The 24,558-nt window shown below is 42.0% G+C and overlaps 3 protein-coding genes across 3 annotated transcripts; all 3 read left to right on the top strand.

Annotated features, from left to right (window-relative positions):
• The first annotated feature begins 529 nt into the window (after nucleotides 1–529).
• LOC101778425 (ABC transporter A family member 10) lies at nucleotides 530–7,028 on the top strand. Its single transcript, XM_012846419.2, has 18 exons — nucleotides 530–630; nucleotides 863–1,232; nucleotides 1,344–1,429; nucleotides 1,504–1,606; nucleotides 1,873–1,992; nucleotides 2,082–2,251; nucleotides 2,534–2,695; nucleotides 2,839–3,001; nucleotides 3,407–3,532; nucleotides 3,641–3,724; nucleotides 3,825–4,192; nucleotides 4,618–4,818; nucleotides 5,033–5,142; nucleotides 5,250–5,334; nucleotides 5,732–5,860; nucleotides 5,947–6,052; nucleotides 6,296–6,384; nucleotides 6,467–7,028. Exons 1-18 carry the CDS (start codon nucleotides 571–573, stop codon nucleotides 6,761–6,763), a joined length of 2,829 nt encoding a protein of 942 aa, XP_012701873.1. The 5' UTR covers nucleotides 530–570; the 3' UTR covers nucleotides 6,764–7,028.
• Nucleotides 7,029–10,088: 3,060 nt separating this feature from the next.
• LOC101758979 (ABC transporter A family member 8) lies at nucleotides 10,089–16,435 on the top strand. Its single transcript, XM_022826262.1, has 18 exons — nucleotides 10,089–10,154; nucleotides 10,256–10,694; nucleotides 10,794–10,873; nucleotides 10,967–11,108; nucleotides 11,487–11,615; nucleotides 11,697–11,797; nucleotides 11,968–12,126; nucleotides 12,466–12,628; nucleotides 12,936–13,061; nucleotides 13,151–13,234; nucleotides 13,319–13,677; nucleotides 14,215–14,415; nucleotides 14,743–14,852; nucleotides 14,972–15,056; nucleotides 15,481–15,609; nucleotides 15,728–15,833; nucleotides 15,962–16,050; nucleotides 16,142–16,435. The coding sequence occupies exons 1-18, from the start codon at nucleotides 10,089–10,091 to the stop codon at nucleotides 16,433–16,435; spliced, it is 2,862 nt and encodes a 953-aa protein (XP_022681997.1).
• Nucleotides 16,436–18,031: 1,596 nt separating this feature from the next.
• On the top strand, nucleotides 18,032–24,306 carry LOC101758572 (ABC transporter A family member 8). The gene is made up of 18 exons (XM_022825676.1): nucleotides 18,032–18,172; nucleotides 18,504–18,870; nucleotides 18,978–19,060; nucleotides 19,148–19,301; nucleotides 19,578–19,691; nucleotides 19,794–19,945; nucleotides 20,206–20,361; nucleotides 20,471–20,633; nucleotides 20,901–21,026; nucleotides 21,115–21,198; nucleotides 21,300–21,664; nucleotides 21,919–22,119; nucleotides 22,376–22,485; nucleotides 22,611–22,695; nucleotides 23,031–23,159; nucleotides 23,274–23,379; nucleotides 23,503–23,591; nucleotides 23,688–24,306. The coding sequence occupies exons 1-18, from the start codon at nucleotides 18,110–18,112 to the stop codon at nucleotides 23,979–23,981; spliced, it is 2,841 nt and encodes a 946-aa protein (XP_022681411.1). The 5' UTR covers nucleotides 18,032–18,109; the 3' UTR covers nucleotides 23,982–24,306.
• Nucleotides 24,307–24,558: the final 252 nt, after the last annotated feature.

Here is a 24,558-nt window from a genome sequence, read left to right as displayed (position 1 = left end):
TTTCTTTGAAGAAGAAAAGGATAGAGTTTTCCTGCTGTTCACCATAGAAGAAAAGATGTGACACAGATTATGAGAAAAATTGGGTCCGAAAACCCTAACACTCATGCCGGCACTGTAACAGCATGTGAACTAGTAACATCTAACATGCAGCTTGTGTAGGAAATTTGAACAGAAAAGATTTCAGTGAATGGAAGTATGGAACAGCCACAATGGAAAAACATTATGATACATGCCTTCGTCAGAGCAGATTTCCTTCGTCGATTAGTGTGAAAAATCGAATACAATCAAAACGTGAAATTAAAACGGTTTTGCTAAAAAAAACGTGAAAAAATTATTACGTTCGACTTATGTTTTGACATCGACGCTTTGCGCAAAATCGCTCAGACTCTGACTAGGAGTCAACGGGAAGACCGAGGATGTGTCTGCTCGGCCGTGACGGCCACGACAAAACTCCAAGGGCAAAACCGCCATTCCATACGGCCGGCCGGCTGCTAGAGTTACCCGCCAAGCTCAAAGCCAGTTACCTGACCGGAGTGCAGCATCTCTTCGGCTTCTCCAACTCCAAGGGCGATGGGTGCAAGCCGTCTTGAGCAAACCAATGCTCTCTTCAGGAAAAACCTCGTGATCCAGGTGAAACGCGCCTCCATCTCCGGTTTATTTTCAAAATTCTTTCCTATTCAAACCTTTAAAACTGGCCGAGCCTCGATTTCAATTTGCGGGGTTGCACGAAGATTCATTTTTTCGCCTCTCTCATCATAGATCAGTGATCACTCATCTCGACGCTATTTGCTTTCAAGTTTGGTTTATCCAAGATCAGTGATCACTCATCTCGACGCTCAATTCTGACTCTGCTGTGACGCAGCGGCGCGCCTGCAAGACCAACTGCTGCCTGGTCCTGTTCCCGCTGCTCCTCTGCTCCGTCATCGGCGGCTTGCAGATCGCCATCGACCGCTCTTCGTCGTCGTCGCCGGAGCCCCCCACCCACTTCGACTGCGGGTGCAGCAACGTCAGCGTCGACGGGAACGCGTTCGGAGGCTTGGTGTGCCCTTCAGAGTGCCCGCTGCCTCGCGCGCCCAGATGGCCCCCTGTCCTGCAGATCCCGCCGCCCGAGTACCGGGCGGCCGGAGACGGGCTCTTCCCCTTCACCGATCTCCCGGACGCCTCGTGCAGGGCCAGAGGGACTTGCCCATCGACGTTCCTTGTCACCGGTGGCAACCAGTCCTTTGTAAGAAGTAAGGAAGCTGTTCATCCCAGTGCAGTCACAACTCGCAAGGTCTCTAGTGCTAGTTTGCCTGTCCGTGGTTTCTGAAACTAAACCTTTCTTCTTTTTTTTTACCTTGCAGATGTGATGGATAACATGTTCTTCCCTGTTCATGATGCTTCGGTGAACCTGTCGGCCGGTGTTTCCGCGCTATCTGATTTTGTCCTGGTAGGTTGTAATCTTTGGGTTCTCTTCGTGATCCTTGGTTCTTTGAGCATCGTGTGATGTCTGGAAATCTGCAGGCGACTGATGGACATTCCGAGCAAAGCTTTCTTCAGAACAAGTGCATTCCGAACCTCACGCTTTCTTACCCAACTCAATATGGCAATGAAATCGCGAATCAAGGTAATTCTCTCCGTGCAAGATCAGACGCTCACTGACGATAAACATGCTAGGTTCAACTACATAAAAGGCTTTACGTTACAATGAGCCAGTGACAGTGGCCCAGCTGCTGTTGGTTCTGGCAGTGACAGTGACAGTGCGGTCTATGAGCAGTTGAGTACATAGCAAAACGATAAAAAAAAATCGCAAGAGATTTTTTCTGTCTTCGTATTTAGAAATTCTATTACTACATTTTACTTATTCCTAATGAATATCGAAACATGGAACAGATGTACGATGCACAGAAGGATTAATGCTCTGGCGTGATAGTTCGTGGCTCATTAACGATGAACTATATAGAGGTTATTACCAAGGGAATGATAAGAACATGACCGACGAAATTGCTGCAGGTCATATTAAATCCAACTTTATGCTTTTAATCAGTTATTTGAACCTGCTGTTCGTTAACATTTAATAAGTGCCCCATCTCTACGTGCAGCATATGACTTCTTAAGTTCTGACCAGGGAAACTTCAACTTGATCATCTCATATAATGCATCAAACGACTATGATGTTTATTATGGCGCAGAAGACCCTGTCCCTCTTCTTAATCAAGGAGGATCAGTGCAAAAGCCTCATTCGGTTCAAGTTACACGACTGGCTAATATGGTATATATCGCTTTTCTCAAAGGAGAGAAATAATAGATTCTCTCTTTTTGAAAAAATTTTCCTCCACTTTCTTTTATCCGTGTCTTTTAGTTCTCTACAAATATGTTCATTCTCACTCGCATGCCATTCTTGATTCTTCATTATACATACTCTTTCTTATGCACACTCTTTGTAGTCAAATTATTTGTGGCGGTACCCTTTTGTCATTATTTTACTTGAACAACACGTGAGAACTGCTCTTTCACCATTATTTTACACTTCATAGAGTTTCAAATTTTACAGGCTTCAAATGCATACCTTCATTTAAGAGGAAATGGGCTCAGGATGTCATTTGATTTTGTCAAAGGAATGCCTAGAGTAGCTATACACTACCTGGACCGGTTTGATATCTCTCCATTTGTAGGGAAGTTGCCTTTTGTATGGACTATGGAGCTTCTTTTTCCGGTATGAAATACATTTTTGTGTGTTTTTTATATCTCTGTTTCATTTGAATATTCTGATATATTTTTTGTTACTTTTAGAGGCAAAGAATTGTAGTAGTTATAAATATTTTTAATAGCTCATGAAGCACAGAGTTGGTTCCACAGGTAATTTTAACAAACATGGTATACGAGAGGCAAAAGAAGCTAAGGATAATGATGAAGATGCATGGCCTTGGAGATCTTCCGTATTGGATTATATCCTACTGCTATTTTCTACTACTATCACTGCTTTATGTGCTATCCTTCATGCTATTTGGTTCTGTCCTTGGTATGATAAGTTGCTCTTAAGACTAGGAAAATGCACTTATCATCATCAAAATGGAATTAAGGTTGAATTTAAAGTGACTCTGATCATGTAAACATTGACACTGCACAAGTTTTAGCTAGTTATTGACTTGATTTTATCACAATTTGTTTTTTTCTCGAATACGTAGGAGAACTGCGTATCATTGTATTAATAGTAGAGAAAGGAGTCATACAAAGACCCAAACACACCCACACACACCCACTTACTGACTGAAACTAATCACCTATGATTGAGATGAAAGACCTGACCAAGTTTATCACAATTTGTTGATGTTTTATTTTTTAATTTTTTTTGAAACTGAAAGGAGTCTCATGTTACTATTATAAATTGGAAACAACCTAATCATAATCCAATCTCTCTTTTTAGGTTTAAGTTTCTTCCGCAAGAATAGCTATGGAGTACAGTTTGTATTCTATTTTGCCTATATGAACTTGCAAATTTCATTTGCGTTTCTTATGGCAACGTACTTCTCTAGTGTGAGGACAGCTACTGGTATGTGTCCATAAATGTCTTCAGTATGTCCATAAAGTGGACATTTTCCTTCATTTTACCAGAAAATGTGGAGTATCCACACTGATTATTTGGCATCTCTTCATGCAGTGACAGGATATTTGTATATAGTTGTGTCTGGCCTTCTAGCAGAAGTTTTGTTCAGATCATACGTTGAAGATGTTTCCCTCTCAAGTAAGTGCTTAGTTCATTTCCTATTAATGAAGTCAATTAAGGGTTTATTCCTCTTTTCCGATAAGTTGTGTGGAAATTCTTTTTTTTTTTTCATTCCAAGGGAGCTGGATCAGACTTATGGAACTTTTACCTGCATTTTCGTTGTACCGCATTATCTATGAATTCTCACAATCTCTACGGGTTGAGAATTATATGACCTCCTCCGGGATTCAGTGGATAGACATGAGCGATCCCAAAAATGGATTGGCAGGTGTGCTAACCATAATGATACTCGAATGGTTCCTATTCCTTTTATCTGCATTCTATTTGGATCACTTTGGTTCCTTAAGAAATGGAACGAGAAAAGCAGCAGTACTTGTGCGCACCTGCATAGATGGGAATCGTTTTCAAGCTGTTCAGCAGCAGAACACACAACTTCAGGAGTTCAGAGCTTCCGTTGAAATGGAAAGAACAGATGTTATCAAAGAGGTGACCTCTGCTCTCTTCTGCAGTACACTCGGCTCTGTTTCATATAGCGTCAAGAGACAAGAGTTAGTTGAAATATCAGTATTCACAACTGATAAGTTTAAAGCATACAATCTACAGCCTAAAAAAATTACCAAGAATAGAAAATTTCCCTTCGGAGTTAATATTGCCCTATAAGTGGTTATCACAAGTCCCTTATGAAGCAGAAGAAGTTAGGATTCACTAAAATGTTGGAAATAATGGAACTTAAAAATATTTTTTTTGAAAATTACTGCAAGAATATTGCTGTAATTTTATTAGAAGAATGTAAGGCCCACTTAAAGATGTAATATATAAAAATCATATTTGCCTAAACAAAATCACCTTGTGAAGTAGGTCTCTCTTACCTCTTTCTGAGAACATACCAATTTAACCTTTTCACTTTCCAGAGAGAGGTAGTTGAACAGCTCCTACAAGAATCAAGTAGTGGTTATTCAGTCATATGTGACAACCTCAAGAAAGTGTACCGTGGACAAGATGGAAATGCAGATAAAATTGCAGTTAGAGGGATATCACTTTCCATGTCACGTGGGCAATGTCTTGGTGTTCTTGGGCCAAACGGTGCTGGGAAAACCACTCTTATTAACATGGTAAGTTTGGATTTAGATTTAATAATGTTATGGTATCGAAAGCATGTTCCCAAAAGGTGACCATCATTTATATGAAAAAACATGTTTGTGTGTTTATGTAATAATTTAACTGAATTCCATAAGTTTCTGCTAACATATGTTAGCTGTTATACATGTGTAGTTATCCATCATTTATACTGTTATTAAGTTTTAATGACACTTAACCTTTCAACAGCTGACTGGATTTAGTAAACCTACTTCTGGCACCGCATACATTGAAGGGATGGACATACGCTTGGACATGGACAAAATTTATACAGGGATTGGTGTTTGTCCACAGGATGAGTAAACTGTTCTCACTCACTCAGATGTTTCTGAACTAGTTTTTCAGGTTAGTTTATGTAGTTGCAAACTCGTGATAACTTTCCTCTTTCTTGGATCACCTCATGCAGCTTGCTATGGGAAAACCTCACTGGTCGAGAGCATTTAATGTTCTATGGCAGGCTTAAGAAATTAAAGGGCACATCATTAGCTGAGGTAATTTGTGAACTGCTGCTTGTTTATTTTGGCATTAATATGAATATGAGGGATTCCATTTCCATCTTTGTAAACCACTTGACTACATCCAGTCAATTCCATGTACAGCTTTTAATATGAGTGCGTCATGGCAGATTGGACTGAGTTGTCCTGAGCTGACCAATATAGACTTAGAAGTATCCTATGCAAGATCCAAGGGGCGTCATCATCTCTTCGCAAATCTAACAATCAGTATCTGTAGGAGATATGATCTTGAATATTGAGCCATTTGTGTTCTTCAGTCATGATTCCAGGCAGACGTTAAAATATTTTATCAGCATTTTATTTATCTGGTTTCAAAACCAAATTTTAATATTGTGCAAGGGACTAATAGAAAGCAATTGTTTGTTGTTTGCAGGCTATCGAACAGTCTTTGAGAAGCGTGCGTTTATTTGCCGGTGGCGTGGCTGATAAGCTTGTAGGAAAATACAGTGGGGGCATGAAACGTCGTCTCAGTGTTGCTATCTCTCTAGTTGGTGACCCCAAGGTATTTTTATTTATTAACTGAGATCATGATTCAGAATCCAATATTTGTGAATTTGTAAAACTAATTACATATGTAACATTTTGCAGGTTGTTTATATGGATGAACCAAGCTCTGGCTTGGATCCAGCATCTAGAAAAGACCTATGGAAAGCTGTGAAGTCTGCCAAACAGGAGCGGTCAATAATTCTCACCAGTACAGTTCTTCACTTCACCTCCATGGGGGTATTTTTGGACTAAGGGATTGTTTCAAGAATCTTTATGGTTTTGTTCAAAATCGAGCTAATCCTAAAGATTTGGATCCAGTTCCCTGCTATCCAAATAGTTCCTTGTTCTCATAAAACAGTTCGTCTTCAGTGCATTTAATCACTGCATTTTCACATGTGTTCTTGAGGTTCACATCACAGGATCACAACATCATACTTGAATCTATTTTCAGCGCACTCGATGGAAGAGGCTGAAGTCTTATGCGACCGGATAGGAATAATCGCCAACGGTAGCCTGCAGTGCATTGGGAGCTCCAAAGAAGTATACTTACACACACGCCTTTAGTCATATATCCAGACATGGCCAATGATCTCAAATCCTTACATGACCACCCTATTTTCAGCTGAAGGACAGGTATGGAGGCTCATGTGTACTCACAGTAACAACTCCGGCCGGCAAAGAGGAGGAGGTTGAGAGATTGGTTCGGTCCTTCTTGCCCGCGGCGAACAGGGTGTACTGCGTCTCCGGGACGCAGAAGTTTGAGATGCTGAAGGAGGGGCTGAAGATCTCTGAAGTGTTCCGGGCCATGGAGGATGCGAAGAGCAGGCTGAACATCCTCGCCTGGGGCCTGGCCGATACGACACTGGAGGACGTCTTCGTCAGAGTTGCCAAGGACAGTGACATGTCCACTGTGACCTGACCTGAGTGCCTGGCTGCTCCCGGGTGCAATGCGGTGTCTGAACTTTCTGAAGTCAGGGTAATAATTCACCATGGAGATGCAGATTGAAATGTATCTGTTACTAATGGCAGTGGATTTTGCTACTCTTGGGTCGGTCCAATTGCGGCAATGAATGCGGCACTTGGACTAGAGCAGCCTGAAGCCCTGAACTTTGCTAAACCTGACAGTGCAAAACGCTATAAGAAGGAACATGGTCATCTGGTTCCAACCTGACACACCGTCACAAGCTTGCATACACATGACACATCATCCTGTTCCTTTGCAAAACCTCAGAGATGTAGAAATGACTTTGCATTGCACTGGTTGCTGCTTGCCTGCAATCCAGCGCTTTATAACTGGGATGACAGCTATGGTTCCATTCATCGAAGAATTAAGAAACATCGGTATACTTCACAACCTAAACACTGACATGGTACCCAACAAAAAACATGCTGATATCACTGACATACAGAATCTGTTGTGAAATTATGTTGATATCAACTCAAGGCCTGGCGTTATCCACTCACCTTACATGCCTTGACCTCCTCTTCATCCGCCATGTCGTTGCTTCCATCCTCCTCCAATGATACCAAATGCTTGTAATGGTCGTATACGCCAAGGCTGTACCCAAATAGTCCAGCCATTCCAATCATGCCGAGGGAGTAGGCCAATGTCCCAATCGCCTTGCCGAAGAAGTAGGAGACACTGATGTCCAATAGACAAAGCGATGCGGCGGCGATCAGCGCGATGTAGGACACGGAGAAGAACACGGTCCGCCGTGCGCGCGTCGTCTCGGTGAGGATGATCGTCCATAGGACGAGGTAGGTGGTGGTGAAGATCGAGAACACCCACACGACGCTCTCTGGTCGGCCGGCGACGGGCCACAGCGCCAGCGACGTGGTGACGGCGTACAGCACGGACGCGCGGAGAGCGAATGCCACGGACACAGTGCGTCGTCCCTTGAAATCGGCGGCGGCGGCGGCGGCGGCGGCGCGGTGAAGTCCCCGGTCTTAAGGGAGCCACTGTCGACGGTGCCGTTCTCTATCACGGTGGGGGCCGCCATGCCGTCCTCCATGACGACGATAGGTTCGACGGCGAGGACGATGGGACCATTTGCAATGTTCTCGCCATCAGGCCCTAGGTAGTTCGGCCAGTTGGAGCGAGGCCCATTTGTCTCTGATCTGGGCCTCAGAACCATTCCAGATCATTTTCAGTTATATATGCCAAACGAAAAAAGTGATGGCTATCTAGCCAAAAGAAAATCAATTTTTTTTTGGCTAGGTCAAATAACCGTACGTCTCTCACAACCAGTAAGCCATTTTCAAAAGTATTTTTGAGAGCCATTCTAGAACTATCGAGCAATGAATATTGACCCTTACGACTATCTAGTCTATTAATCCGATCAAATATGATCCTCCAATCACCTCTTAATCGGTAAAATAGAAAAACTCTATTATATACCTTTGCATGCCTTAAGCTTTTCATGTTGAGATCATCTGAGCTATCGCCATAGCAACCATTTAAGCCCAATTCAATCTTGGATTAGCCTACCCTCATACCTCAAATAAATTTATTAGTTTATAAATATTGTGATTAATTACCAAAACCTGAATTACAGACTTAGATGCTTTCAGCCGCGCCGACTAATCCAATATGGAGTACCGGGCACGAATCGACTACAATTTGAGGCATTTCAAATATAGGTGGCGTGTAAAGAGTACATCTCTTGATGTGTACATTCTCTCCGGATTGACCCGTGGAATTCTAGGAGCACATCTCCAATGAAAGTAACAAAAACCCCTTGGGATCCCGACAGAATTGATATTAGACATCAGCTTGGGGGCAAGCCGATTCTTAAGAAAGGGGGAATGTCAGGACTCCACTATCATATGCAACATATAGGGGCAGCAGGAGGCAGCCCAAGCTACATATGGACCGCTAGTCGGCAGAAGGCCCAGGGAACCCAACACAAGACCTGGTGGCCGAGAAATGGATCCGCTATGTGCGTGCACGAAAATCGGGCTGAGCCCATGTACTACTATATGGTCTTCTTCCTGAGCGAGAGAGAGAGGGAGGATCCATGTATGAACAAATCAACTTTACTTGCAAGTAAAGCATTCCTCTGCTCACCATTGCTCTGCTCTTCCTTGATCTTACTCTGTTCTTCTTTTAATTCCCAGATTCTCTTCTCTGATTCATTCCCCAGCTACCCTCCTATTAACATAAAGTTGTTGAAGAAGCACTAAATATATAAAAAAATATAAATTTTTGCGTATCTGTGTAGTGCAAGTTTTATCTTTCAAGCTAGTACTTGAAAAGATAAAAAGATAAACTTGTACTTCAAGCGTCTTGACGCAAATAGGGGGGCCATGGCCGCTAACGGCCCCTGGCTCCATCCCTACGCCAAAAGCCCACAGCGTGGCGGTGTGCCTAAATATTTTCATTAGATCAATTTTACAGTCAAATCTAGATTAAATTCTTGCAGACTTTTAACCGCTAGTGAAATATTTTTGTTCACACTGCCTTCCACCCGTCTATGCTGCTCCCACCTCTGCCGGCTGTCGCGTTAAACTGGCTCCGCCGGTGCTGTTGACGAATGGCAAGCATCCCTGTCTTAAACTGGAAGCTGGAACCCTAACCTTATCCAGTTTGACACTAGTTTGCACAAATCGACTACAATTTCATGTATTTCAAGTATAGGTGGCGTGTAAAGAGTACATCTCTTGATATGTACGGAGTCTGTCCCGATTGATCCCTAAAATTCTAGGAGTAAACATAAAATGAAAGTAGCAAAATCCCTCTTGAATTTTGATCTACAAGCAGTCGCCACGTTGGTGGAATGTTTGAATCCACTGTTCGCGATCGAGCGTCTGCCGCTGTTCGCAGCGGCGGAGATGGTTCAGCGTGTGCATACTGCATGGCAAGCAGGAGTGTCTGCAGTGGGCGGCGGCGCCGGCTACGTGCTGCTGTTGAAGCGCCCTGAACTTTGAAAACACGACCATGCAGAGTAAGAACCCCCGCCAAACACGCCCAACCCCCTTCACAACCAGTGGAGGTCTATGCATCCTGTGTGGATGGACGTTGCCAGATTTGACCTTGCTCAGAAGTCAGAACTCAGAAGGCCTCGAGGCCACGTTGAATTCCAAGGGCAGGATCGTCTTTCTACACGCCCAAGCCCAGGCGCTGCATTGCTAGTGGGACCCCTCCTCTCTCTCCATTCCAATTGCTGCAGCAGTAGCATCTCCTCCTGAGTCCTGCCTCCTCCCTCTCGTCGTGCCTCGGGCTCTCTCAGTCCGATCCATGCAAGATGACGGGGGCGGCGGACTTCCATGCCCAGGCCGACGCGCTCTTCAGGAAGAACCTCGCCATCCAGGTCTCACATCCTGCGTGCAGCCTCTCAAGGACCATTCCATTATTCCCGATTGTTTCTTCGCATCGAATTAATAATCCAAATCCAGCAACAATCTTCTGCAGAAGCGCGCGTACAAGACGAACTGCTGCATCCTCCTGTTCCCGCTGCTGGTGTGCGGGCTGCTCGGGGCGGCGCAGAACTTCATCGACAAGTTCTTCAAGGACGACGGCGGGAAGGTCGACTGCGCGGGCTGCGACGGCGGTGTCCGCCCCGCCGGCGTGCGCCTCAGCGAGGCCGCCGTCGGGGGCTTGTCGTGCCCGATGGAGTGCCCGCTGCCGATAACCCCGCGCTGGCCCGTCGCGCTGCTGCTCCCCGGGGAGAAGGCGGAGGACGTCACCAAGGAGGACAGGGAGGCGCCGCCGGCCGACGCGAAAGAAGAAGAAGAGTCGCCCGAGGAGCTCCTCGAGTCCCTGACGAAACCGCCGCCGTGCAGGAGCCCGGAGTCGTGCGCCGCGCCGGCCAGGTTCCTCGTCACCGGCGGCAACAAATCCTTCGCACAAAGTACATGTTCATGCAGCCAGCCAGATCATGATGGATTCCTTTGTTCGTTGCCAAAAAAAATGGCCCCCCTCCCTAAATCAAAACCTGATGCTCTTGCAGGTCTCACGGGCAACATTTTCCCGCCACACGCGTCGCCGAACCTGACGGCTGACATCTCCGGCTTGGCTGATTTTGCTCTGGTTCGTTGCATTGGACGGGCTCCATTTATCTGTAGATGATGAGATCATTGTTTGTGTGGTGGCCGTCAGTCTACTAATTGCTATTGCATGCAGGCAACAGATGCAACGGGTCCTGGCTCTGGTGGCTACGAATCTGCATTTGGCATGGGGGCGCTTTATTTTCTTCAGAGCAAATGCACTCCGAATTCCACACTTTCTTTCCAAGTCCAGTACGGTCCTGAAAGTTCGACCAAATGTGAGATATTTATATAATCTATATATATGTATGTGCAGAGAAAGCTAATAATAACTTAGTGTTTATTATGAAGTGATATATAAATGCTGAAAAAACATATATTGGGTATACTAATGCAAGCTTTTTTCTCAAAAAAGGAAAGGAAAGTGGGAACACAGCTAAAATATACTCCCTTCGTCCCAACTTATAGGTTGTTTTGGGTTTTCTAGATTCATATTTTTTCTATATATTTTTTCTATGTATTTAGACGTATGTATATCTAAGTACATAGCAAAATCTATGAATAAAAAAGAAAGCCAACGACCTATAATTTGGGATGAAGGGAGTATTATTGGATTTATCCTAACTGCTATTCCTAACTGAAAAAAGTCTGAACAGATGCAAGATGCACTCAAGGATTGTTTGATTGGCGAGAGAGTTCGGCAGTCATGAACAAAGAATTGTATAGAGGTTACAAAGAAGACAAAATCAAAGAAAGGATAGAGAATAATAATGATGTTGTTTCAGGTGTTACCATCCCATTAGTATTTTTCTACCCATAATTTATATCTCTAATTGATTATGTAACTTACATTCTTCTGTTTACAGCATATGACCTCAAAAACTCAGACATCAAGAACTTAAACTTGATTGTCCAATATAATCCTGAAAAATCAAACATGCTTCGGGTTCCACGGTTAATGAATCTGGTAATATTTCTTTCTCAACTTGAAAGAAAATATCAGGTCATATCTTTATAAAATACTACCATTTTCCCAACCCTTTGGTAGACCTTGTGTACATGTAATAAGAAGCTCAGATCTAAAGTCAAAACTTCAGTTTATATTTTGGTTTTATAGAGTTTGTAGCTACTTTGCAGGCCTCAAACGCGTACCTTCAATTGAGGGATAATAATAAGAAGATGCAATTTGGGTTTGCCAAAGACATGCCTAGAGATGGTCACCCTATGAAGCCTCCTGATATATCTTTCCTAGTGGGAAAGCTGATTTTTGTATGGATTGTAATGCTTCTTTTTCCGGTATGACCTGTTTTACTCTAGAGTTAGTTACAACTTTATGTTATGAATACCTCTGGCAGTCCCTCCGTTCTAAATTATAGGTCATTTTTTCTAGGTATACAATTTTTATTATGCAGCTAGATATACGCTATGTCTAGATATATAGTAAAAACTATGTAGAAAAGTCAAAATGACTTATAATTTGAAATGGACTGAGTAGTCATCTGAGGACTCTAGGACAAATATATGTATGTGCATGATATATGGAGAATATACAAAATAACCGTCATATAATAAGAAAATACCAAAGATGAAAACAAACAATCTATATACTCTAACCATATTATATTGGTATTGTAGGTCATCCTGAGCAGTTTAGTCTATGAGAAGCAGCAGAAGCTAAGGGCTATGATGAAGATGCATGGCTTAGGGGATATGGCATACTGGATTATATCCTATTGCTATTTTCTTCTTATATCGCTAATTTATATGCTCTTATTGGTTATATTTGGCTCCATTGTTGGTAAGATGATACCTTTAAGAATTGTATGAAAAGTGCTCCATTAAGTTTGTTTTTTTTCTAAGCTAGCGTGATTATGATTGCACAATTAAGCTAGGGTGATTATGATTGCACAATTTCCAAAATAAAACCTACAATAATTTTATGTTTTCTTTTATCTCTTATGTTAGTAATTACTGCTTTGTGATTTTAGAAATGTTACTTGGAATATCTTCCAAAACACACATCACGTCCATCTATATATGCTCTTTTAATCATGGGTTGAACTACTTCACTTCTGAAATTAATTTACTTGTCTTTCTATTTCCAGGTGTAAAGTTATTTGCGTCGAATAGCTACGTGTTACAGTTCATAGTCTATTTCACCTACATGAACTTGCAAATATCATTTGCTTTTCTTATGACATCATTCTTTACTACTGTTAGCACTGCTACTGGTACGCTTCTACTTGAATGCTCATAATTTTCGTTCAGATGGTTGCAACAAAGTATCTAGTCTCATTACATTTGGAACTGCTTGGTGCAGTGTCAGGATATCTCTATGTAATTGGATCTGGCTTTATAGGAGAATATTTGTTCAAGCCTTTTGTTGAAGATACATCCGTCTCAAGTCTGCACCCAACTTTCTTCTTTTATTATGGCTATAAAGTTTCAGAAACTTAATTTCTATTCATTATTTTGTCCTGTGCTTCAGGAAGCTCGATTGTGCTGATGGAGTTCTTCCCACCATTTTCTTTGTACCGCATAATCTATGAACTCTCCCCACCTCCAGCCACGGGATTTTATTCAGACTTTTCTGGTGTACAATTGGGAGACCTGAGTGATCCGGAGAATGGAATTTTAGTCTTGCTAATCATAATGGTACTCGAGTGGGCCACATTCCTTTTCTTCACATTGTATTTGGACGAATTTGGGTTCCTCCAAACTGGAATTAGAAAGTTGGTAACAGCTTCTCGCCCCGATGGGAGCTGTCAGGCTCTTCAGAAGCCGTCCACACAGCCTCAAGAATTTGAAGCTTCAATTGAAATAGACAGGACTGATATTATGAGCGAGGTGCACCCGAAATCTTTATATCTGCATATCTGCATGTTATGTCATGTGGGCCATAGGGCTTAGAAGAGGGGTTGCATACCTGGCCTGTTCACCCACATCCATTAGATGCATGCAGTTGTGCCCCTAAGTCAGTTAGGTACTATATTAGGAAGTTGCCTCTCTCTAAACTTCTAGATATGGATTGTTAAAGAGTAGATTAATCTCTTTTTACCGTTACTTAGGGGTCAAGTAATACCTTCTGTATAAAGAAAGACAATCTTTCAATAAAGGTGCAAGCAAGTGCTAGAAGGGTTAAAATCCCTCTGGTAATCCGACACATAACACTATGTGTTTTTATGTTATACTTATCATGATCTTTTTAATACTGTAGTCCCCCCTCCCATGCAGATACACACAACCAAACTTGGATACTGTACATTTTGTGATATTATTTAAGTTAAATTTAGGTACTGGTATTTTTTTTTGATTTTACTCCTGCGTGGATGTATTTTTCACTAAATACGTTGATAATGGTGTAGTTTCGCTTCTTCTTTTCAGAGAGAGATAGTTGGTAGATTCTTGCAACAACCAGATAGTAGTTATTCGGTCATAATTGACAACATTAGGAAAGTGTACCCTCCAAAAGATGGAAATGCAGAGAAAGTCGCTGTCAAAGGTTTCTCACTTTCTATCCAAAGAGGACAATGCTTTGGACTTCTTGGTTCTAATGGTGCTGGAAAAACCTCTCTCATTAGCATGGTATGTAAATCATATTATTTAATTGTAAATTTCTCGAACCTTTTTATAAATTCTTGAGATGTAGCATGTTATTGTTTGGTCTGTACAGTAGTATTTTTGGCCTCTTGGTGATCGGAAAAAAAACTATCAAACATCTCTTTTAAGAAATGTGACCGATTTTAAGAGTGGAGGCATACATTTGTCTAAATAAAGGGTGATCAATTTAAGAGGTTCATGTTGAAATAGAACTAAAACCCATGATTTGGAAAGGTTTCTAGCTTCCGTTCATGTGCAAATATTTTTGATTTTCGGTTGCTACTTCACATGACAAAATTTTCCTAATCTCAGCTGACTGGATTTACTAAACCGACATCTGGCACGGCTTATGTTGATGGACTGAACATACGAACGGACATGAATGAGATATATACAAGAATAGGTGTTTGTCCACAATTTGAGTAATTGCAGCTTTTCACCCATACTATTGTGTCCTTTCTTTATTTCAATATGAGAGAAACCCCAGATTAATGTGTAATATTTGTTAATTTGTGATCGCTACTTTTATATTTCCATGCAGCTTGCTGTGGGAAACACTGACTGCCCGAGAGCATTTGATGTTCTATGGCAGGCTTAAGAGATTGAATGGTGCCGCATTAGTTGAGGTAATGTCAAGCAGCAGTTTACTCTACTATTGTGTTTTGGCATTGTTTACGAGTCCAATATATTCCATTTCCAATATCATTATTGGATCGATCGATTTACCTTATATATCATTGATAGTTAACCATCTGTGGTACCTCTATGATAGATGTTTCTAGAAACGTCTGTGATAAATCTGGGTTATCATAGACACTAAATTACAGTTAGTACTATAGCCATCTCTTGTTTACAAATTTTTGAAAACAATCTCTTTTTTACAAATATAAGTTTGAATTTCTCTCTGTTTTTTTCTAAAAGGAAGTTCTCATATATTGTGGTGTTACTGATAACTGTTCATCCATATTTTTGGATGCATACCAAAATAATTTGTCCTGGTGTAGCAACTAGCAATAGTCAAATGCTCAGCTTTCTCTTTCCTTTTGCCAGGCTGCAGAACAATCTCTAAAAGTATTAAGGATATTTGAGGGTGGTGTTGCTGATACTCGTGTGTCACAATACAGTGGTGGCATGAAACGTCGTCTTAGCGTTGCTATATCTCTAATCGGTGACCCTAAGGTACTTTGTTCTATAAAGTTGTCCATGATCCATGAAACAGACTGTATTTCTTTTAGATAGAAAAAAGTAGGTATTTGATCAAATAATGAAAGATTATGTATTTGGAGCGTGTTTGTAGGTGGTTTACCTGGACGAACCAAGTTCAGGATTGGATCCAGCATCAAGGAAAGCCTTGTGGAATGCTGTGAAGTTTGCCAAAAAGGACAGAGCCATAATTCTCACAAGTAAGATTTTCACGCCAACATTTTCAGACACTGATCAGCCACTTTTATCACTGCTAATCACAACATTTTTCATCTGCTACCATAACCGGACTTGAATTAATAGTGAAACTTTTTCCTTCAACTTTCAGCACATTCGATGGAAGAGGCTGAAGCTCTATGCGACCGGATAGGAATATCCGCATATGGGCGCCTCCGGTGCACCGGAACATCCAAAGAGGTAAACTTGTACCTATCAGAAGTTGACTCTGTTTTCAGAAAGGACCACTGACCTACGGTGCTAAATATCCCCTCAACATGTGTTCTCCCAGCTGAAAGCCAAGTATGGAGGTACATTTGTGTTCACGGTAACGGCTGCGGCCAGCGAGGATGAGGCAGTGGAGCAGCTAATCCGGTCCATCTGCCCTACCGCGAAGAGGACGTACCACATCGCGGGGACGCAGAAGTTTGAGATGCCGAAGCAGGGGGTGAAGATCTCTCAAGTCTTCCAGGCCATGGAGCAGGCAAAGCGCTCGCTGAACATCGTTGCCTGGGGCCTGGTTGATACAACGCTGGAAGACGTCTTTATCAAAGTTGCCAAGGAGAGTGAGAAATGCCCTGATTAGAACTAGCACTTGGACTTTGATCGCACATGGACTCTTGGACATTACTTGGGGGTGTGTTTTTGGTACTTTGGATTGGGGGAAGGGCCTGGATCGGCAAGGTTATGCATTTGGTAGCTGCTCAAAAGCTTGGTTTTCTCAGACATTTGAAAGAATCTTGCTTTGCTTTGATGACCGAGATCTATGAGCTAGTCGAGAGTATTCCAAATAAGACCTTACATTTGGATTTAATTTTTGAACAGTTAGTTTGGATTTAGTAATTGTTCATATATTAAAGTTTTTATTTGTTAGACAATCTTTTTTTTCAAATGATCTACGGGGCTATTTAACTAGTTATGTACACTAGCCATTATTGGTATGTATAGTATCCATAATAACCCATAGTCCTACACCGTCCTGTCGTAAATATATAAACAGTATTTTAGACATTCATATGGTATATAAAACACAACTTTTATTACTTCCTTTTAATTATAATATATCAATAAGATATAGCAAATTAAAGTATACTTTTATGAAATTGTTTTCAAGGCAAATTCACTCAAATAATTTATAGTCAAGGTTTAGAATGATTGATTTTAGACAAAAGCACAAAGTATTACTAGCTTATTTGTGGCTTTGCACCGTTGAGCCCGTGATGGCCTGATGTTTGGGCCAGTCAACGCGTGCAGTCCGACACTAGGACACACACTGTGGAGCATCCGGCAACGACGCAAGCGGCATAGAGCGACGGCATCCTGTCTCAGGATAAGCAAGCGTGCAGCGCTGACGGATACGCTTGGACAACCCAACCGAAGGTTGTTTCTCTCCTTCCATCAATAGCTAAACAGCTTTGGAACAAGATATCCCTGATTTCTTGGTTTGTTTTGATCTCGTGACAACAGGCACGATGCGACTTTTGCTTTCTAGCTAGGTCACTAGGTAAACAAAGTGTTTGTGACCGTGAAACTTCCACGTACGTTGCACAACTATTTCCGTATATGCATACATTTTCATGGAAGCTTCGATCAAACCAGGACCATTTCGTGTGAGTTAAACCTTTGCCCAATTTCAATCGTTCATGTATACCTGTTTCGATCACTAGGCCACCAAACACATTGCAAAAATCGGAGCAAACAAGTTCCACACGAATTCCCACGAACGGAAAACACCAACCTAAAAGTTGCACTTCATTTAAAAACGGCGGGCCCCACACCCATCCCAAACCCAGTCTTTCAATGCCCATTTCAATAAATGCCAAATCTTTTTCCGGAACTGGATTCCAGAAATTGGTGTTTTGCTGCCGTGGATGAAATCAAATGCCATCGAAATTTGATCTGATCAGGTCAGGGCCAGGGGGCACACTGCTAAATCTGGCCATGCACAAAAGCCAAACCCACCCACCCCGTGGAATCAATGCCACGGCAAGCCTCAGCGACGTCCTGCTGCGAGTTGCCGAAACTGACCTTGCTTCGGGGCAAAGGAAGGGCGCTCTCCTGCCGTGTGCAGGGTGGAGGAGTCCAGGGGTAGAACCGTCTTTTGCACGTGGCCTGCTGCTGCTTATGTAGCGCTAGTACACTACGCCGGGCCAGTTCACACTTCACACGCCTCTGCTCCCATTCCAAGTGTAGCAGGCAGCAACGTCTCTTCTCTTGTCCTCTGCAAGCAAGGTGAGGAGGAGGAGGAGGAGGAGCGGCGATGGGCTCGGCGAACTGCCTCGCGCAGACCAATGCGCTCTTCAGGAAGAACCTCGTGATCCAGGTGATGCGTCGTCCTCGATCTGACTCCTGATGATCAGTCGAATCTCTCTTCGTGCTTCTTGAATCTTGGACTCCTTTTTTTGTTGGAAGATTTTTTTCGTTGTGTTTTTTTTTTTGCTTCTGAAAGATTCAGTACTTCGTGCTCGAGATTCTGTGAATTTCGAGGAATTCAGGAATGCAGGTCATGTGTTTTGGTTTAGCCCCACGATTGCATCTTTTGACCTCAGCGCATATGAAAAACCCCCAAATTCTCATTTCACCGCGCTGCAAAGCTATTATTTTTCACTGATATCACGCTTATCTCTGACGTGTTCTACACTGCCAATCTGCAGAGGCGCAACTGCAGGGCCAACTGCTGCCTCGTCTGCTTCCCGTTCCTCATATGCTTGCTGCTAGGAGGGACGCAGCTGATCGTGATACTGGCTTACCGCAGTTCAGGGGCGCACAAGTCCGGGTTCGACTGCGGCTACTGCACTGCCAGCACCAAGAGTTCGATCGAGAACAGGGTTGGAGGGCTCCAATGCCCGATCGAATGCCCCCTGCCGATCGCACCGAAATGGCCCCCAGTGCTGCAACTGCCATTAGATTCAGGCCCTGAGGATGAACTCGGTTCCTTCAACTCTACCAACGTCACGGATACGCCGAAACACTCTCCGGAGAGGTTCCTTGTCACCGGTACCAACCGGCCATTTGCAGAAAGTATGCAGTGCATATTTTTCAGTAAAATTTAGAAGTTTCTTTCTTGCAATATCGTTTTGGTATTCTTGTGGGTTCCGATTTTCAAGGTTTCTGGCCCTTGCTTGCAGGTGTCATGAGTAACATGCTCCCCAAGCATGATGATGGGTTGAAGTTTGTAGCCGACATCTCCACCTTGGCTGATTTCGTGCTGGTTGGTTCCCTAAATTGACCTTAATTTGTGTGATGCTCACTGGTACGGTTCACTCATTGATCTTACTTTTTTGTAAAACTTTTTCAGGGTACAAATGCAGTGCGCGCTCTCTCTAGAGGTGCTGATGAACTTGGTTCTGATTTTGATCAGTACAGCCACCTTTTTTTTCTTCAGAGCAACTGTACCGCGAACTCAAAACTTTCTTTTCCAGTCCAAGAAGGTCGCAGCAATTTCACCAAAGGTGAGATTCTCACAGGCACAGCCACACAGGAGCTATGTAGAGAAATCAAACGATGACTTAATATTTACAGAGTTGTGCTTATCACACGCGAACAATTATGCAATTTTTTTCTGATTTTTTTAGAAAAGGGAAACAGGATTACTATTCAGAATTTTACCCAGATATTTTCTCTCCACAAACATTCGATGATTGGTTGAAATATGAGCAGACTGTGTACCGTTTCTGAAATATGACCAGATTAAGACCTGTTTTCTTTACTAAACCGGCCTGAAGCAGATGCAGAATGTATTGAAGGATTATTTCTGTGGCGTCAGAGCTCATCAATCATGAACAGTGAATTATACAGAGGTTATTGCCAAGAGGATAAGGAGACCAATAAAATTGCTTCAGGTTTTACCATTCGTCTCCTTGTTCTTTTCTTCCCCCCCCCCTCCCCCCCTCCTTAATTGACCACTCTAATTGATTGTGTAACTTACGCTGTTCTGTTTACAGCATATGACCTCACAAGCTCAGACCTCAACAATTTTAACTTGGTTGTCTCATACAACTCAACTTACAAGGGTGTTACTCAATCTTCAGTTTTGCCATTATCTCCACTTTCATTTGCACCAATCATGCTTCGACTTCCGCGGCTACTGAATCTGGTAATTTTCTTCCTTCAATTTGAAAAAAAGTATTTTTCCAGCCTAAATATATTTGCCACAACATATATAAATGCAATAAGGATATAAGGTTTAATCCCCCACCCCACAAAATGAAAGGAAAATAGTTATGATATTGACTGTCCATTAATTTTAAAGTCAAAACCTTCTGTTACTAAATAATTTCATCCTCAAAAAATAATTCAGATTTTTTATATGCATTGTGCTACTCATTTTTATGGAGCCCCTATCTGCTTTTGCAGGTCTCAAATGCATACCTTCAATTGAGGACCGGTGGTCCTAAGATGCAATTTGAGTTTGTTAAAGACATGCCTAGAGCTCAATCTGAAATGACTATTGATATATCTTTCTTAGTGGGGAGGGTGGTTTTTGTATGGATGATAATGCTTCTTTTCCCGGTATGACCTTACCATATATTTAAATGCACCTAGATTGACACTTCTTTTCTTTTTCTTATAGTAGACATTAGCTACTCAGAGAATCTCATATAACATGTTGCTATTGCAGGTCATCCTAAGCAATTTAGTCTACGAGAAGCAACAGAAGCTAAGAACTATAATGAAGATGCATGGTCTAGGAGATGTGGCATACTGGACTATATCCTATTGTTATTTTCTTCTTCTATCGCTACTGTATATGCTCATCTTGATTGTTTTTGGCAAAGGGGCTGGTAAGACAATACATTTCACATTTTGAAGAGATGTGCTTCATTAATATTCCAAATAAAAAGGACATCAATGTTAAAGTTGTCAGGGTTGCACAAGTGGTTGATAATACACATATGTTAGTTTGATTTTGTTTTCTTCTAATAGTAGCTGCTTTAGGCTTGTGCAAAATTTACTTGGAAGATCTTCAAAGTATACATCAGAGACCATTTGTGTATTTTGAATCATGGAACTACGAGTTTGCCACTAATTACTTGTCTTTCTGTTGCAAGGTATAATGTTATTTAAATTGAGTGACTACAAGGCACTATTCGTGGTCTATTTCGCCTATATGAACTTGCAAATTTCGTTTGCTTTCCTTATGGCGACATACTTTTCCAATGTGAGGACTGCTAGTGGTATGATTCTACTCAAGTATTCACATTTCTTTTCCTTCAGATGGTTCCAGCGAGCTATCGACTCATTATATGATACTGTTTCGTGTAGTGACTGCATACCTCTTCACAATTGGATCGGGCTATTTAGGAGAATATTTATTCAGGCCTATTTTTGAAGATATGTCCCTCTCAAGTCCGTGCAAAAACTTCTTGCTATATGGCTCAGTCTATTGTGATATATCTTATATCCCTACTATTATTTTAAGAAAAATATCATTTTTTCATGTGCTTTAGGAAGTTGGACTACACTGATGGAGTTCTTCCCGCCATTTGCTCTGTACCGCATAATCTATGAGTTTTCTCCACCTCCATCACCTTTCTATCGTACGGACTTTTCTGGAATACACTGGGGAGACTTGAGTGATCGTAAAAATGGAATGAAAGATATTCTCATCATAATGGCACTCGAGTGGGCCACGTTCCTTTTGTTAACATTCTTTTTGGATGAATTCGGTACCCTCGGAAATGGAATTAGAAAAATGGTATCAGTTTGTCCCTCACACGTCGATGGGAGTTCTCAGGCTTCTCAGAAGCAGACTATTCAACTTCAAGAATTTGAATATTCGGTTGAAATGGACAGGACTGATGTTTTGAGAGAGGTACGTGCACCTCCATGTTATCAATATGCTTGATTTAATCAGAATAATAGATTGAAGTATGCCATGTGTTAACTTGATATTTCAAACATCATATCAACCCTCAATACCTCAAACCCTCCCAGCAAACTTGGACGTTGTTGATAGTGTGATACAACAAACTAAGATAAAAAATATTATGTGGAATTACTCCTGCATGAACGTGCTTCCACCAAATTATTGGCATAATAATCTTGCTTTCCGCTCTTTCCTTTCAGAGGGAGATAGTTGAACAACTCTTACAAGAATCGGATAGTAGTTATTCGATCATATGCGACAATCTTAAGAAAGTGTACCATGGACAAGATGGAAATGCAGAGAAAATTGCTGTCACAGGGTTATCACTTTCTATGCAACATGGGCAATGTTTCGGAATTCTTGGTCCAAATGGTGCTGGGAAAACTTCTCTCATCAGCATGGTAATAAGTATGTATAGTTCTAGATGAATAATCAGTTTTTTATACAGCATGTTGAACACTGCAGTTTCTCTTTTCAAGGAAATATGACCGATTTTAAGACTGTTGTATACACATTTGTTTGAATCAGGAAACATCATGTTTTTCTCTTTATTCCAAAAGGTTCTAGCTATTGTTCATCAGTTCATGTGCATATATAATTGACTTTTCATTGCCACATTACATTATCAAATTTGATTAACTCCTAACCTGACAACAGTTGACTGGATTTACTAAACCTACATCTGGCACGGCTTATATTAATGGAATGGACATACGATCGGACATGGACAGGATTTATACAGGAATTGGTGTTTGTCCACAATTTGAGTAATTTTACACCCCCCACCTCTCAACTTCTGTTTCAAAAGAAAAGGCTTACATGATTCTGACAAATATTCTTGTATAGTTTATGGTGAATTAACTACTCCTTTCCATTGATCATCTCCTTGCAGCTTGCTATGGGAAACACTGACGGGTCGAGAGCATTTGTTGTTCTATGGCAGGCTTAAGAATTTGAGATGTGCAGCATTAGACAGGGTAATGTCTGCCAACATGTTAATTTTGTGCTGTTTATTTTGACATTCTTTCCACGAACCTGATAAATTCCATTGCCACTACAATTCACCCCCTTGAATCTGATGCACCATGCTATCTGGTTTGAAGTCATACCGGATCTGTATATTTTAGGATTGGGTCCGTCCTGAGCTCATCCACACAACTTGGAATATCATAATTCTGAACTTCGAAGACACACACACACACACACACACACACACACACACACACAATTCACATTGAAATAAAATCAACTGAGTTTTATAATGATTTCCTGTATAGCAATTAAATCAAAGTTTACTATTCCTTTCCTCCAGGCTGTAGAACAATCTCTGAAAAGTGTACGCTTATTTGATGGTGGTGTTGCTGATAAGCGTGTGGCAGAATACAGCGGAGGCATGAAGCGCCGTCTCAGCGTTGCTATATCCCTAATTGGTGATCCTAAGGTACTTGTATTTCACCATCTGTCCACAATTCAGGAGATAGAGTGCATTTCTTGTACAGTTAGAAACAGTAGTATTTGCCCATGTCAAAGGTTATGTGTTGGGAGCATTTTATAGGTTGTTTACATGGACGAACCAAGTTCTGGATTGGATCCAGCATCAAGGAGAGCACTGTGGAATGCTGTCTTGTCTGCCAAACAGAACAGGGCCATCATTCTCACAAGTACCATATTCCAGCTATAATTTTTTTCAGACACTACAGTCTATTCTCATCTTAGCTAATCACAGCATTTTTCATCAGCCATCACCATGAACTTCAAAACATAATTACGCCTTCAATTTTCAGCGCATTCCATGGAAGAGGCTGAAGCACTGTGCGACAAGATAGGAATCATGGTAAACGGGCGTCTGCAGTGCATTGGGACATCTACAGAGGTAGACCTTATACATGTCACTTAACTCTGTTTTCAGACATGACCACTGATCTATGGTAGGTGCTAAGATTTGTCCACCGTAACATGACTTCTCCAGCTGAAAGCCAAGTATGGAGGCACATATGTGCTCACCATAACAACTGCGGCGGGCGAGGAGGAGGTGGTGGAGCAGCTGGTCCAGTCCCTCTGCCCTGCGGCGAACAGAATTTACCGCATCGCGGGGACGCAGAAGTTCGAGATGCCGAAGCAGGGGTTGAGGATCAGCCAAGTGTTTCAGGCAATGCAGCATGCGAAGGGCTGGCTGAACATCGCTGCCTGGGGCCTGTCTGATGCAACGCTGGAAGATGCCTTCATCAAAGTTGCCAGCGAGAGTGACATATCCTCTGTGTAGAAGTGTTATCTGGACTTTGATCGTCCATGGACTCTTTGATAGTTTGATATGGATTCAGGACCTATTTATTTACCTCTAGATTATATAAGTTAGATTATGGTTGAAGGGTAGTAGGGTAAAAGATCATCTTAGAATCACAAATAACTTGAGACTACTTATTTTAGATTATTTGTGGTCCCAGTGTGATCCTAAGATAGTTTTTTACCATAGTACCTATGATCCATAATCTACCTTATATAATCTAGGTGAATTATAATTCCAAACAAATACTATATTTGGATACTCGATTGGTGTACCCAGGGTACGTAGTAACCCACATGTGAAATTCTACTCAATACTCCATTGGCATGTCCTCACCAATTCGTATAATCTCTTTCTTCGAAACCTGAGCCAAGCTCAGGCTATCCATTGGGCCACGTCATCGCGCATTTCTCGGCCGTCGGATCCTATTTCTACGGTGGAACGAGGGCGTAGGTGCGAGCAGCGTCTCGACGCTTCGCCCAGCGTCGTCCCTCTCGTGCGCGTCGCGGGCGTGCTGTTCATCCGCTTACCTTTCAGCTAGCTCCGCGGCCCTCGG

The sequence above is a fragment of the Setaria italica genome, chromosome I, assembly GCF_000263155.2.
Source record: "Setaria italica strain Yugu1 chromosome I, Setaria_italica_v2.0, whole genome shotgun sequence".
NCBI lineage: Eukaryota > Viridiplantae > Streptophyta > Magnoliopsida > Poales > Poaceae > Setaria > Setaria italica.
Note: the sequence above shows the minus strand (reverse complement) of the source record. Positions and strands in the feature narration are given on the sequence as shown.

Bases quoted from the DNA above. Each gene is read 5' to 3' on its own strand.
- LOC101778425 (XM_012846419.2), top strand. From the start codon at position 571: ATGGGTGCAAGCCGTCTTGAGCAAACCAATGCTCTCTTCAGGAAAAAC. The intron at 1,233-1,343 runs GTAAGGAAGCTG...TTTACCTTGCAG, and splicing joins CAACCAGTCCTTTGTAAGAA to ATGTGATGGATAACATGTTC. The intron at 1,430-1,503 runs GTAGGTTGTAAT...GGAAATCTGCAG, and splicing joins CGCTATCTGATTTTGTCCTG to GCGACTGATGGACATTCCGA.
- LOC101758979 (XM_022826262.1), top strand. From the start codon at position 10,089: ATGACGGGGGCGGCGGACTTCCATGCCCAGGCCGACGCGCTCTTCAGG. The intron at 13,062-13,150 runs GTACGCTTCTAC...TGCTTGGTGCAG, and splicing joins TACTGTTAGCACTGCTACTG to TGTCAGGATATCTCTATGTA. The intron at 15,057-15,480 runs GTAATGTCAAGC...TCCTTTTGCCAG, and splicing joins ATGGTGCCGCATTAGTTGAG to GCTGCAGAACAATCTCTAAA.
- LOC101758572 (XM_022825676.1), top strand. From the start codon at position 18,110: ATGGGCTCGGCGAACTGCCTCGCGCAGACCAATGCGCTCTTCAGGAAG. The intron at 19,061-19,147 runs GTTGGTTCCCTA...AAACTTTTTCAG, and splicing joins CCTTGGCTGATTTCGTGCTG to GGTACAAATGCAGTGCGCGC. The intron at 23,380-23,502 runs GTACCATATTCC...TTCAATTTTCAG, and splicing joins CAGGGCCATCATTCTCACAA to CGCATTCCATGGAAGAGGCT.